The sequence below is a fragment of the Lampetra fluviatilis genome, chromosome 40 (genome assembly GCF_964198595.1).
Source record: "Lampetra fluviatilis chromosome 40, kcLamFluv1.1, whole genome shotgun sequence".
In the NCBI taxonomy this organism is placed as follows: Eukaryota; Metazoa; Chordata; class Hyperoartia; order Petromyzontiformes; family Petromyzontidae; genus Lampetra; species Lampetra fluviatilis.
Window position 1 is genome coordinate 9,606,797 of NC_136314.1, and position 15,585 is coordinate 9,622,381.

General features: G+C 56.3%; 1 protein-coding gene across 2 annotated transcripts in view; it reads right to left on the reverse strand.

The window, feature by feature from the left end:
• The window catches only part of LOC144946229 (semaphorin-3E-like), a 57,281-nt gene that overhangs the window by 12,921 nt on the left and 28,775 nt on the right, over positions 1-15,585 (reverse strand). For both annotated transcript variants that reach the window (XM_078875093.1, XM_078875091.1), the window contains exons 8-14: positions 14,708-14,850; positions 13,218-13,332; positions 12,542-12,611; positions 11,355-11,499; positions 8,269-8,521; positions 7,209-7,300; positions 128-169 (exon numbers count right to left, since the gene is read on the reverse strand). In XM_078875093.1, coding sequence (XP_078731219.1) covers positions 128-169; positions 7,209-7,300; positions 8,269-8,521; positions 11,355-11,499; positions 12,542-12,611; positions 13,218-13,332; positions 14,708-14,850 — 860 coding nt within the window. The remainder of the gene's footprint in view (positions 1-127; positions 170-7,208; positions 7,301-8,268; positions 8,522-11,354; positions 11,500-12,541; positions 12,612-13,217; positions 13,333-14,707; positions 14,851-15,585) is intronic.

Consider the following 15,585-nt stretch of genomic DNA (forward strand, 5'->3'; position numbering starts at 1 on the left):
TTGGGGGGAGTGATTGGGGGAGTGGTGGGGGGAGTGATTGGGGGGAGTGGTGGGGGAGTGGTGGGGGAGTGGTGGGGGGAGTGGTGGGGGGAGTGATTGGGGGGAGTGATTGGGGGAGTTATTGTACCCGCTTGACGGAGATGGCCATGGCGGTGATCGCGGTGGGCACCTGGTGGGGGGGGGGGTGGGGCGGCACAGACGTCACTGAGTGGCACCACCACCACCGTCATCATCACCACCACCGTCAGTAACAAAAAAGACAAAGATCCCCCATATAGCCTTAACAGACTGTAGGGGCAAGTGCTGTTAGCGAGCACCTATGAAGGCCGGAACGGTACACGAGGGGGTGGGTGGCCAGCACCACGCCCGACCGCCTTTGTCTCCCTAGTGGCAATGTTTACACACCGCACCAGGTACTCATTTGAGGCTGAGTCGACCTAGGGGAGGCCCGGGACCGGTTCAGATAAGCGTCACTGGTGTTGGCCGTGAGCGGGAATCGAACCCGTGTCGCCGGGTTCATAGCGCAGCGCGCTAACCGCTACACTACCGCTCCCCACCGTCAGTAACATACACACATACACACACACTAACACACACACACACACACAGTAACACACACACAGTAACACACACACACACACAGTAACACACACACACACACACAGTAACACACACACAGTAACACACACAGTAACACACACACACAGTAACACACACAGTAACACACACACAGTAACACACACACACAGTAACACACACACAGTAACACACACACACAGTAACACACACACACAGTAACACACAGTAACACAACAACAACAACAACAACCGCCATTCGCCACTAAGTGGCGGTGACGTCACCACGACGCTTGTGCCAGGCCATGTGCACCTTGAGGCCACGTGAAGTGTCGAACGCCCGCTGGCAGGAGGTCACGGGGCAGACCCAGGTGCCACGGGTCGACTGACCGAGATGACCGAGATGACTGGCTGATGCACCACCTGTGCCCCCTACTGTACCAACTTGCTGTGCTTTAGCCACCCGGCGCTCCGCTCGTTGTTGTGAGCGTCGCTCCTCCGCCCTCCGTTGTTGTTGGAGGGCGACTGCCTCCAACTGCCCAGTAGCGTCCTTCACGAGCCTCCTCCACTGAGGCCGATCTTGACACCGCTGGTACCAGTCATCGGCAAGTCCACTCAGCTCCACGTCCTCCTGTACCACATCACTCCATCTCTTCTCTAGCCCGTGCCGCGCCCGTTTAGCCCCCTCGATCCGGCCGAACAAAAGCTGTTTAGGCATGCGGTGGCTGGGCATGCGGGCTACATGACCCAGCCAACGCAGCCTTGCCTGCCGGAGGAGCTCACTGATGGGACTTTGCCCAGATCTTTCAAGGACTTGTGAGCTCCTCACACAATCCAGCCTGGTTAAACCCAGGATGGATCGTAGGCAGGCCAGCCTAAATGTTTCCAACCGGCGAAGATGCTCCACTAGGGGGGTCCACGTTTCGCAAGCGTAGAGAAGGGAGGGAATGACCGTGGCCGAGAAGACCTGAAGCTTCGTGCGGAGCGACAGACCAGGTAGCTTCCACACAGCGTTACGCAACCGATGAAAAGATATTGCCGCTCGACTGATTCGGAGTGAGACCTCTGCTGATAAACTGGAGCCGGTCATAAGCACACTGCCCAGGTATGGGAAACTCTCCACTCTCTCCACAACTGCCCCATCACCAATTGGGAGTTGTGGGGGTGGAGTGTCCGATGGTACAAAATACCCAGGCAGGTGCTTAGTTTTGGTGGGGCTGATGGTAAGGCCCCACCTCTTAGTGGCACGCTCCAGTCTCAGCAGCAGCGTCTCCAACTCCTCTTCTGAATGAGCAGCTATTACCAAATCATCGGCATACATAACGTTGTTGACCATTAGGGAGCCATCCCTTGATCGCACCCGGGCGTCGATCAGCCTCCCATTATATCTGTACCAAATGGAAATTCCCCCGGTACAGCTATTGAAGGCTTCACGAACTACGCAGTCGAAATAGATGTTAAATAATGTGGGAGCCAAAGGACATCCCTGTCGCACCCCAAGGTGTACAGGGAAAGGCTCCGACTCCCGGCCACGTAGTTTTACCCGGGCCCGCTCACCATCATGAAGGTCCTTAATGATCGTGAGCAGAGGGTCAGGGACTCCGAAAGCACGAAGAACAACCCAGAGCCCAGTCCTACTGATGGTATCATAGGCCTTGACCAGGTCAATAAAGCAGAGATGTAGGTCTTTTTGGAATTCCCTACACCTCTGCTGTAGCAGACGGACAGAAAATATGGCATCTGTGCAGGACCGCCCTTTCCTGAAACCGCATTGGGGCTCCGCAAGCCTCTCCTCAGCGTGCCTAGCAAGGCGATGTTGAATAATCCTTGCCAGGACCTTACCCGGCACACTGAGGAGTGAGATGCCCCTGTAGTTGTTACAGTCGGTACGGTCCCCCTTCTTAAAGAGGGGGACCACCAGGGCATCCTTCCAGTCCTGCGGAACCCGTCCAGTGGTCTAGACTGTTGTTATGATGTCATATAGGGCAGTCTGTGCACAAACGCCACCCTCCCTCAGCATTTCGCTTGGGAGATCATCTCTGCCCGGTGCCTTCCCTGGTCTCAGACTCCGGATCGCCCTCAGTACTTCCTCAACAGCTGGCACCTCAGCCAGCCACTCACAGGGGGTGACCTCTTCCAATATTTGAGTCACCGCAGCCTCAGCAGGGTTATCCCCACTTTGTGCCATGATGTTTTCCTGGCTGAGAGATTTTCCCTCCCCCAGGACCTCACAGAAATGCTCAGCAAATCTGCAAACCTGTTCCTGGGGGTCGGAGATTGGATCACCGTTTTTTCCTCTAAGGATAGTAATAGGTGTGGCGCTGCAGGTTACTTTTTTGATGGAGTTAAATAGTGATTTGTGATCGCGGGCCACTGAGGCAGACTCCATCTCCTCAGCAACCCGCGACCACCACCCATCCTTACAGCGCCTTACGGCTCTCCGAACCTCCGAGCGAAGGCTGCGGTAAACCTCCTCATTCTCTGACGTGGGATGCTGTAGGCGATGAGAGTGGGCCTGTCGCTTTTTCTCAATTAACCTGAACACCTCCTCCGTCAGCCAGGGTTTCTGGGGAGGTCTGGACCGCGTACCCAAAGCAGCCATTGCGGCTGCATGAGTCACAGTCTTAAACCTCGCCCATTTACCCTCGACATCAGGTGGAGTGGGGGACGATGCCAACCCCAGCTGCAAGCGATGATGAAATTCTCACTTGCAACTTTCATCAGCTAACTGAGACCAGGCCACTTTTGGTTGGAATGTGTTCCTGGGTGTACACCCACCACCGGAGTGGAAGAATGGCAGGCGCATCTTACAGATGACTAGTCGATGGTCAGAGGGCAGATCAGCTCCACGGTAGGTCCTGGTGTCAAGGACATGGGCTCGCATCCGCTGGTCCGTCACTATGTAGTCCAGCAGATGTTCTTGCTTGGACCCGGCATGTATCCATGATGTTGTGTGGATGCGCCGATGCCGGAAGAGCGTGTTGGTAATTACAAGCCCATGGGCTGCACAAAAATCTAGCAGCCTCCTACCGTTATTATTGAGCTGATCTGGCCCATGCCTTCCAATCACTCCAGACCAGGTGTCAGCATCATGACCAACTCGGGCATTGAAGTCACCCAACAAGATGACTCTGTCCCGAGTGGCCACTTTAGCCAGCACCTGTGACAGGAGGTCATAGAAAGCGTCTGACTCATCGGCTTTGCCTGCATCCCTCCACGGATGTTCGTCTTCGGTGGGGGCATAAGTAACCACGACCACCATTCCTCGCCTCTGATTGATGGGAAGGCGAGCCCAAAGTATCCTGGGGCTTACAGCTTCCCACACCTCACCGCCACGCTCCCACGCCCCCTTCATTTTTTTGTTCAGAAGAAGAGCCACACCCTGTTGTTTGGCAGTCTCCTGCCCCGAGTAGAGGACTGTCCACCCCTCATGGTGGCAGGATCCAGAACCAGTCCACCGGACCTCCTGAATGCCACAGAGATCCAGACGGTACCGGTCCAGCTCCCGACAGAGGAGTGGCAGCCTCTCCTCCGCAGTGAGCGTTCGAACATTCCACGTGGCCATCCGCAATGGTTTTTCGTTGTTTCTGGAGGAGCCCCGAGGGTGAAAATTCAATCTCCTGGCTCCGCCAAATGGGGTTTGGCCAGGAGACGTCATAAAAGCCTGACCCCCCGGGGCCTCCGGCACAAGCTTATTAGTTACAGGTCTATGTTTACTTCGTAGTTTAGTGGTGGTTAATTGAAGGTGGAGGGGTTACCAGCCCCTGGCACCCGTCCAGAGCCCCCGTTTAGCCACTGTGGTGGCCACAGACGCCATGAGGGGAGAGGCCAATGGGCATTGGCCCTCCCCCCACAGCACTGCCCACGACAGTGTTGCCCGTCCGGCACCGCGAGGAGGTAGGAGGTTGTTTTGCCGGACTACACAGTAACACACACACAGTAACACACACACACACAGTAACACACACACACAGTAACACACACACAGTAACACACACACAGTAACACATACACAAACAGTAACACACACAGTAACACACACACACAGTAACACACACAGTAACACACACACACAGTAACACACACAGTAACACACACACAGTAACACACACACACAGTAACACACACACAGTAACACACACACAGTAACACATACACAAACAGTAACACACACAGTAACACACACACACAGTAACACACACAGTAACACACACACACAGTAACACACACAGTAACACACACACAGTAACACACACACACAGTAACACACACAGTAACACAACAACAACAACCGCCATTCGCCACTAAGTGGCGGTGACGTCACCACGACGCTTGTGCCAGGCCATGTGCACCCTGAGGCCACGTGAAGTGTCGAACGCCCGCTGGCAGGTCACGGGGCAGACCCAGCAGGTGCCACGGGTCGACTGACCGAGATGACCGAGATGACTGGCTGATGCACCACCTGTGCCCCCTACTGTGCCAACTTGCTGTGCTTTAGCCACCCGGCGCTCCGCTCGTTGTTGTGAGCGTCGCTCCTCCGCCCTCCGTTGTTGTTGGAGGGCGACTGCCTCCAACTGCCCAGTAGCGTCCTTCACGAGCCTCCTCCACTGAGGCCGATCTTGACACCGCTGGTACCAGTCATCGGCAAGTCCACTCAGCTCCACGTCCTCCTGTACCACATCACTCCATCTCTTCTCTAGCCCGTGCCGCGCCCGTTTAGCCCCCTCGATCCGGCCGAACAAAAGCTGTTTAGGCATGCGGTGGCTGGGCATGCGGGCTACATGACCCAGCCAACGCAGCCTTGCCTGCCGGAGGAGCTCACTGATGGGACTTTGCCCAGATCTTTCAAGGACTTGTGAGCTCCTCACACAATCCAGCCTGGTTAAACCCAGGATGGATCGTAGGCAGGCCAGCCTAAATGTTTCCAACCGGCGAAGATGCTCCACTAGGGGGGTCCATGTTTCGCAAGCGTAGAGAAGGGAGGGAATGACCGTGGCCGAGAAGACCTGAAGCTTCGTGCGGAGCGACAGACCAGGTAGCTTCCACACAGCGTTACGCAACCGATGAAAAGATATTGCCGCTCGACTGATTCGGAGTGAGACCTCTGCTGATAAACTGGAGCCGGTCATAAGCACACTGCCCAGGTATGGGAAACTCTCCACTCTCTCCACAACTGCCCCATCACCGATTGGGAGTTGTGGGGGTGGAGTGCCCGATGGTACAAAATACCCAGGCAGGTGCTTAGTTTTGGTGGGGCTGATGGTAAGGCCCCACCTCTTAGTGGCACGCTCCAGTCTCAGCAGCAGCGTCTCCAACTCCTCTTCTGAATGAGCAGCTATTACCAAATCATCGGCATACATAACGTGGTTGACCAATAGGGAGCCATCCCTTGATCGCACCCGGGCGTCGATTAGCCTCCCATTATATCTGTACCAAATGGTAATTCCCCCGGTACAGCTATTGAAGGCTTCACGAACTACGCAGTCGAAATAGATGTTAAATAATGTGGGAGCCAGAGGACATCCCTGTCGCACCCCAAGGTGTACAGGGAAAGGCTCCGACTCCCGGCCACGTAGTTTTACCCGGGCCCGCTCACCATCATGAAGGTCCTTAATGATCGTGAGCAGAGGGTCAGGGACTCCGAAAGCACGAAGAACAACCCAGAGCCCAGTCCTACTGATGGTATCATAGGCCTTGACCAGGTCAATAAAGCAGAGATGTAGGTCTTTTTGGAATTCCCTACACCTCTGCTGGAGCAGACGGACAGAAAATATGGCATCTGTGCAGGACCGCCCTTTCCTGAAACCGCATTGGGGCTCCGCAAGCCTCTCCTCAGCGTGCCTAGCAAGGCGATGTTGAATAATCCTTGCCAGGTCCTGTCCCGGCAGTAACACACACACAGTAACACACACACACACAGTAACACACACAGTAACACACACACAGTAACACACACACACAGTAACACACACAGTAACACACACACACACAGTAACACACACAGTAACACATGCACACAGTAACACACACAGTAACACACACACACAGTAACACACACAGTAACACATGCACACACAGTAACACACACAGTAACACACACACACAGTAACACACACACACAGTAACACACACAGTAACACATGCACACACAGTAACACACACAGTAACACACGCACACAGTAACACACACACACAGTAACACACACAGTAACACACACACACAGTAACACACACAGTAACACACACACACACACACAGTAACACACACAGTAACACACACACACAGTAACACACACACACAGTAACACACACAGTAACACACACACACAGTAACACACACAGTAACACATGCACACACAGTACCACACGCACACACAGTAACACACACAGTAACACACGCACACACACTAGCACACACACAGTAACACACACACACAGTAACACTCCCTCCCCGATGCCCGCACGTCGTTGGGCACGAAGTCCGACGTTCCGCTACCGCGTCCCGGGGGGCCCCTTCCAGAGAGCGGCACTTTTTGGGAAGGAAGATCCTCCCCGAGGAGGCCGTGCGTGGAACGTCGGACGTCGTCGCGCCGAGCGGCAGGGAGCGTGGGGGGGGGGGCTCTGGCGGTCACCTTGAAGGCCTGCAGCTCCTCCAGGATGACCTCCTCGGGGGCGCTGACGCCCTCCCGCTCGATGGAGATCACTTTGAGAACCAGGCCAGCGTCTGGTGGGGGACACGCGGGGAGGGGGAGGGGTGGGGGTTAGACACCCACCTGCTTCACTCACTCACCCACCCACTCACCTGCTTGACTCACTCACCCACCCACTCACCCACTCACTCACCCACTCACCCACTCACTCAATCATCCACCCACTCACCCACCCACCCACCCACCCACTCACTCACCCACCCACCCACCCATCCACCCACTCACCCACTCACCCACTCACCTACCTACTCACCCACCCAGCCACTCACTCACCCACCCACTCACCCACTAACCCATCCATCCACTCACCCACCCATTCACTCACCCACCCACCCACCAGGGACGTGCGGTCAGGGGAGGCAGAGTCTCACCTGTCATACTCCAATGAAATGAGCTGTTACGAAAAGTTAAAATAAAATAAAAAATAAAATGAAATAAATATTAAGATTTTTCCACTGATCTGTGTTATAAATGTCATTTCTGTACGATTCCAATCATTTTTATAGTCAAAATCGCCAAATTTGTGGAGCTCCGCTGCAAATACAGGAAGAGACGAGAGGTGAGGCAGCGACGAGCTCAGCCTCCCCTCTGATTGCGCAACCCCTCAGTAACTGGATGGAGCGCGGGCAATAAGCGCGTGCCTGTTACTATCTCTCTGTGTGTCACAAATGTAATGTTTGTAGACCCCTTCATTTCATGTCCTCACCTTCCATACTCCAGGCAACTTATTCCACGTGTGTGTATAAAGATATTTAGGCTCGCTGGTCTCGTCATGAAACTGCAATGAAAAAGCACCAGGGGAGGCAGCTGTCACATCTGCCTCACTGAGGGGGACGTGTCTAACACGCCCCCCTCAGTGAGGACACGCCCCCTCAGTGTGTGAACCTGGCTCTGACACGAGCCAGTGCGTCCCCAGCCATTAACCTCACCACACGTCACTGCCACCCACCCACCCACGCCACCCACCCGTGCCCACCCTCACCGGTGGCGAGGAAGAGGACGTCGTAGGGGCCGTCCTCCGCCTGCACGCGGTCCACCACGACGCGCGTCAGACGCTGCCCCGACCCTCGGCCGCCGCCGCCGCCGCCGGTGCTGACGAAGAGGGGGCGGCCGTGCGCGGGCCCCACGGGGCGCGCCATGAGCGGGTGCGAGCGGGCAAAGTGGAGCACCTCCTCGGGGTAGTCGCGCGTGCTGCGCAGCGGCGAGTCCGGCGGGCTCGTCAGCTTGCTCGGGCACTGGGGGCCGAAACGACGGACACCGACGGGCCGGTAACGCGACTTTTCTCATCCGGTACCGCCCGCCCGCTTGCTCCCTCGCTCGCCCCGCAGGGCGAATCAATAAAATTCGCCGCGATCGGCAAGGCCACGAGCGGGCGCGTGTGGCGGGGCAAAGTGCGGCTGCCTGGCCGGCGCGGAAGAGTAGGCCAAACGCAGGACCCTCGCGAGCGGCCTTCTCGCTCTCTGGAGGTCACCGCTCTCGTGGACGACGACGACAATGACGAGGAGGAGGATGACGAGGAGGAGGAGGATGACGAGGAGGAGGAGGATGACGAGGAGGAGGATGACGAGGAGGAGGAGGATGAGGAGGAGGAGGATGACGAGGAGGAGGAGGATGAGGGCCCTTCCATGGGCAGTGGCACGAGCAAGAGCGATTTGGCACGGACGCGCGTTCATAATTTCGGCACGCGGCACGGAACGCGGCCCAAATCCGGCGGCGCCGATCGGTTAGGCGGAGCGCGGCACGGATTACACCGGGAGCCCCCACGGCACGGATTACACCGGGAGCCCCCACGGCACGGATTACACCTTGCCGTGGGAAATCGCGTCCATCTGTGCGGAGTGGCCAGATCGGTGTCACGGCGAGACGGGAGAAGCGCCGCCTTCATCCTCCCCGCACCGGGAGCGGCCGCCGTGACCCGCAGGTGTTCACTCTATCCGGCCCCGCGCCTCGTAGAGCCGTGCGCTCCCAATCGCTCTCCCTCCCTCCCTCTCCCTCCCTCCCTCCCTCCCTCCCTCCCTCCCTCCCTCCCTCCCTCCCTCCCTCCCTCTCCCTCTACCTCCTCTGCCGTGAGTTAACAGAATCAGAGTATTTATTCTGGAGGAATCCGATGAGCTGTGAAGCTTTTTTCACAGATGTTCACAGCGGCAGCGCACTAACCGGTGCACCACCGCTCGCTCCACCCCCCGCACACCATCCCCCCCCCCCCCCCCGCGGGGTATTGGTCGTCATCGTCGTCATCATCGTTATTATCGTCATCATCATCGTCACCGTGATCATCATATCATCGTTATCATCGTCGTCGTCGTCATCATCGTCATTATCATCGACGTCATTGTCATCGTCGTCATCATCATTGTCGTCATCATCGTTATCATTGTCATCATCATAATCATCATCATAATCATCATCATCGTCATGATCATCATCGCCGTCATCATCTTGATCGTTGTCGTCACCATCAGCCGTGGCCAATCCACTGCTGGATGGAGGCTTCCCCCGCAAGCCGTGGCGACGGTCCCCACCGCTGGAGAGTTTGTGATTGACAATGCATGCGTGATCATTTGTGGATGCACGTCTGTGCGCTGGACTTCTTTCGCACCGTACGTAGCCAAGTGTGCTAACCGGAGGTGCATGGGGTAGTGACAGTGGTGGTGGTGGTGATCGTAGGGCCCTGTTTATAAGGCTCGGAATTTTGGGGCTGTCCCCTGTGGCCCCCCCCGCCCACTCCCCCTCCGTGTGAATCTTCTAAAGCGGCCTCTGGCGCGACCGCTCAAATCCTACGGAGCCGCCGATTTCAACGCTCCATCTCCGCGCCCGCCCGCCCGCCCACCCCCGTGGTATTTACGGAATCGGAGGCACCAAAGAGAAAGTGGAACAGCGCCACAGCCTCCTCGCTCCCTCGCTCCGTCCGGGAGGCAGGGAGGGAGGGAGGCCTCGTAATCGATTCTCCCACGGCACGGAGACACCACGTGTGGCGCATTAGCCGTGGAATCCCGCTTCGGGATTTACAACTCGCTCGCTCCCTCTCCCTCCTGCTCTCTCTCTCACCCCATCCCTCCGTCTCACACTATATCTCTCTCTCTTTCTATCTCTCTCCCTCCCACTCTCTATCGCCCTTTCTACCTCCATCTCTCTCTGTCTCTTTCCTTCTCTCTCTTTTTTTACGATCAGAGGAGACAAGAAGATGCTCGGTGTAGTCGGCACTTTGCTTCGTTCATCATTTCGGTTTTTTGTTTTTCAATGCTGTCTCCTCCTCTACCTCCATCTCTCTCCATCTTTCTCTATTCCTCCATCTCTCTCTCTGCTTCTATCTCCCTCCCTATCTATCTCCCTCCCTATCTCTCTCCCTCCCAACTCTCTCTCTCTTTCTCACGACAACATCACCGAGGCGGCGGAGCGATTGCATCTTCACAAATGTTTCATGGATTCACAGCAAAAGTGAAGGCTGTGTAAAGAATTTACATCTGGGGCACTGTGGGGGCCCTCTAACGTACGTGCGTGTGCGCGTGTTGAGCTACTTTAGCACCGTACGTAGCCAACCGCGCTAATAGGAGACGCGGGGAAAGGACAACACAACACTAAACACACAAGAAGCAGTTCCAAAGACTTGAGCTTGCCAATCTAGACGACGACGACGATGATGATGATGTAAAAGTGCAGCTCAGCTCCCAGCAGCTTCCTAACATCGGAAGGGAAGAGCGTTCCAGACGGCCAAAAACGCCGCGCGACGACGCGGCGACCGCCGCCTTTGTCCGACGGCAGCAGCCCGAAGCCGCTGCCGCCGCAGCGACGGTGACGGGAGGGAGGCGGCGTGATGGTGGCTTGTTGCTCCTTGACGGGATCAGCGACGTGTCGCCCTCCATTCGTGACGAGCGCTTCGTGCGCGACGAGCGCCGATCTTCTGACGATGTGAGTCGTCCGGCACACCGGGGAGCCGGTGCAGCTCGGCGAGCACCGGAACCGACAGGGCGGACTTTTGTCGCACCGTACGTAGCCCACCGCGCTAACGGAGGGCACGGTGGGGGGCCCTGCTGTGCGTGCGTGCGGTGCGAGGGGGAGCGTACTCACAAATCCCGGGCGGGGGTACGGCACGCGGCCCTCGAACGCCGCCCACTGGAACTGGGGGCCCTCCTTGTGGGCGTAGGCCCCGTTGAAGGCGTCGCGCACGTCCGACATGCGGTACGCGCACACCGCGTCGCCCTGGAACACGTGGCTGGGCGCGCGCACACGGCACGCACACGTGACACGCACACGACACACACACGCACACGTGACACGCACACGACACGCACACGACACGCACGAGCACACGACACGCACACGTGACATGCACACGACACGCACACGTGACACGCACACGCACACGACGGGCACGTGTGGGCACGCACGCACGTACAGAAGGGAGGGAGCCGGTGTTACTCCCATCATCACCACCGCCATGACATCCACTGCCATCATCACCACCACCGCCATCATCATCACCACCACCATCGACAACCACTATCACTGCTACAACCGCCACCGCCGCCTCTAGGCTGCGACCGCCCCACCAGAGGCCCAGAGTGTGGCTGCCTGCGGCGAGTCGAAACGAGCGGAGCGCGAGCGGATTGGCGTGGACTGCGGTGATCTGCTCGCGTTGCTGGAGACCTCCACGGGGGAGCGGTGTGGGATTGGGGGGGGGAGGGGTAAATGGGGTGCCCCCCGCGCCAAATATTCCAGAACTCGGCGTGCTCGCGTGAGTTGGAGCTGGAGGCGTGGGGGGGGGGGGCAGGGGGGGACGGCTCAAATCGCAATCCACAGCCTCGAGGAGGATTCTCCGTCACGCGGTGTGATCCACATCGCGGGGGGGCGGGGGGGGGGGGGTGAACGAAGTGGAAGAAGTTTTTCTCACAAATTTTTTTTACTAAGAGAAAAATCGTCAACAAGTCAAATATATATGTCGGTGTGTTTTCTTTAAAAACGTAAACATAGATATTTTTTAAAATCACATTTTTTGACAAATCATATAAAACGATGTTGTTTATGAACCACATTTGTTTTTTTTATGTCGGGAGTTGGGATTGAGGCGCTAGGCGGAATCCTGGGGGGAAGCGGTGAAGAGGAGGAGGAGGAGTGAGGAGGGGTGAGGAGGAGGAGGAGGGGTGAGGAGGAGGAGGTGGAGGAGGAGGAGGAGGTGAGGAGGAGGAGGAGGTGTGAGGAGGAGAAGGTGGAGGAGGAGGTGAGGAGGAGGAGGTGGAGGAGGAGGCGCCTCTCACCTCGCCGTGCGGAAGACGCCGTAGATGAGGGGGTCGCTCTCCTCCTTTGTGGGCAGCAGGAAGACGTCGACTGCACGCCGAGCGGGGGCACAGGGCTCAGTGTCGCCACCACTCCACTCGTCACAGCCACAGCCGTCAGGAGTGAAGGAGCTCCTTGTTTCATACAAACGATGAAAACTACGAAACCAACGTTTCGTATTTCCCCAGCTAAAGGCCCCACTGAGGCATGAAGCCACCCTGTCCATCACAGATGACAGCTCAACGGAGCGGCTGCTCGTCATCATCACGTGGACATGTCATCATCACGTGGACATGTCATCATCACGTGGACATGTCATCATCACGTGGACATGTCATCATCCCGTGGACATGTCATCATCACGTGGACATGTCATCATCACGTGGACATGTCTAGCAGGAGCAGTTCGTAGCAGCCCGGTGCTCACATGAGGCACGCAAACTCCAAATATACAGCAGCAGGCGTCATCAGGGTGGGGATCGAAGCCTCGACCTCCTGTATACCAGGCGAGATGGTTAACATCACCTAGCCACAGTGGCATCCAATTATTAGTGGTGGCGGTGGCTCTGTACGGTGCGAAAGAAGTTTAACATACGTACGGGGGGGATGGGGGTGGGGAGGGTGATGTGGAGGGGGATGGGGGGGGGGGGCACGCACCCAACTCGTCGAAGTGCGTGTCGATGCCGTCGGGGCCCGGCACGGAGCACAGGAGGCGCGTCTTGGTGAACGTGCTCCACTTGTTAAGCAGCACGCGGTGGCCGCCCGCGTCGTTCTGCACGCCAGCGAGGGCACACACGCACGCACGCGCACACACGCGCACACACACACGTACACACACACACACAAAGACGCATACGCATACACACACGCACGCGCACACACACGCACACACGCACACAAAGACGCACACGTGCATGAGCGCACGCGTTTGCACGCACGCATGCACGCACACAAAGACAAAGATCCCCCGTATAGCCGTTACAGACTGTTGTGGCAAGTGCTGTTAGCGAGCACCTATAACGGCCAAAATGGCACATGAGGGAAGTGGGTGGTCAAAACCACGCCCGACCACCTTTGTCTCCCCAGTGGCGATGTTTACACACCGCACCAGGTACTCATTTGAGGTTGAGTCGACCTAGGAGAGGCCGAGGACAGGTACGGATAATCGCCACCGGTGTTGGCCGTGAGCGGGAATCGAACTCGAGTCTCCGGTTCGTAGCAAAGAGCTGACCGCTGCACCACCGCTCCCCACACATGCACGCACACACACACGCACGCACGCATGCACGCGCTCACGAGCGGACTCGCGTGAATGTGCAGGAGGAGAAGGCACCCGGCTGGCGCAGAGGTCAGAGGATGCGGCTGAGATCCTGGGCTGTAGTCGTACAGCCACGGAGAGTAAACCCGGGGTCTCATAGACTCACACAGAGACCCATAGACTCCCACCGAGACCCATAGACTCCCACAGAGACCCATAGACTCCCACAGAGACCCATAGACTCACACAGAGACCCATAGACTCACACAGAGACCCATAGACTCGCATAGAGACCCATAGACTCACGTAAAGACTCATAGACTTGCGTAGAGACCCATAGACTCACACATAGACCCATAGACTCGTGTATAGACCCATAGACTCACGTAGAGACCCATCGACTCACATAGAGAATCATAGACTCGTGTAGTAAGGTGATGGTCCCTGCCCAGTTAACAAAAGATGTGCCAAAAAGTACAATTTTACAATTAAAAGTTTGGATGCATATAGTGTATCAAAGTGCATAAAAAATCACTGTACAAAACAGTGGACCAATATTTGATTTGGGTTTTCACTTAATTTGGCTACATTTTCAAAGCGAATCGTACCACTTGATAAAGCAGGGATAGCCCGAGAGCTGGTTGGTATGATGCCTGGAAGTTATATCAGCCTGAGACCTAGCGGGTATACGAGTCTGAAGCCTGGCAGGTGTGTGGGCCTGAGGCCTGGCGGGTATGAAAGCCTGAGGCCTGACGGGTATGAAAGCCTGAGGCCTGGCGGTTATGTTGTGAGCCTGAGAACTGGGAGGTATGTGAGCCTGAGGGCTGGCAGGTGTGTGAGCCTGAGGTGTCGCAGGCGAGGACAGCCTAGGCCCGAGGCCCGCACCTACCGCGCAGACGCGGCCGATGCGCGAGTACCGCGCCTTGCTCTTCCCGTCCGTCTCCATGGCCATCTCCGTGAAGAAGAAGTAAACCTTGTCATCGTCATGGTCGTCCGTGTCGGAGATGACGTGCACCGCCACGAACCGGGGCTCTGTGAGACACGCCAGGGAGAGACACCGAGAAATTACAGAGGGGTAAGATGAATTACAGACGGACAGAGACAAGACATTGATTGCAGGACAGAGAGAGAGAGCGACAGAAGAAATACTGACGGACAGAGACTGTTTACAAGACATATAAAATATATGACAGAGAGACAGATGAAAAACAGAGATGGATGGTAGATAACCAGATGGATTAACAGACGGATATGAAGATAGATGACTACACCGGAGATGGATAGACAGATCTACAGACGAATTACAGGACCGAGAGAGACAGCCAGTTGTATTACAGAAGCACAAATAGACACAGGAAACAGACAGATTAATTACTAAAAGAAAGACAGAGATAGATAGATATATTTACATATGAATTAGAGCACAGAGAAACACATGACCACACTACATGCAACACGTGCGGAAACATTGATGCCAAGACATGCGATTTGACATCAATCAGCATTCATCGATGATTATTGACTCACGAACCGACGCATCGAGTCGCCGCTATGGCTGTGAGTGGCCTCACACAGTGACCGAAATTATCTGCAGCGATGCGAGGATCGGGCGTCTGGACACGGGGTCGGTCGGGGAGGGGCGGGGGGTCAGGTTCAGGCTGCGTTGCTCAAAAACACAATGAACAGGCTCCAAACCGCTGGATGTGAAACCTCGCGAAGGGGCCGCGCGGTTACACAAGAGCTGCTTTGTGGCGGTGGTGGCGGCGG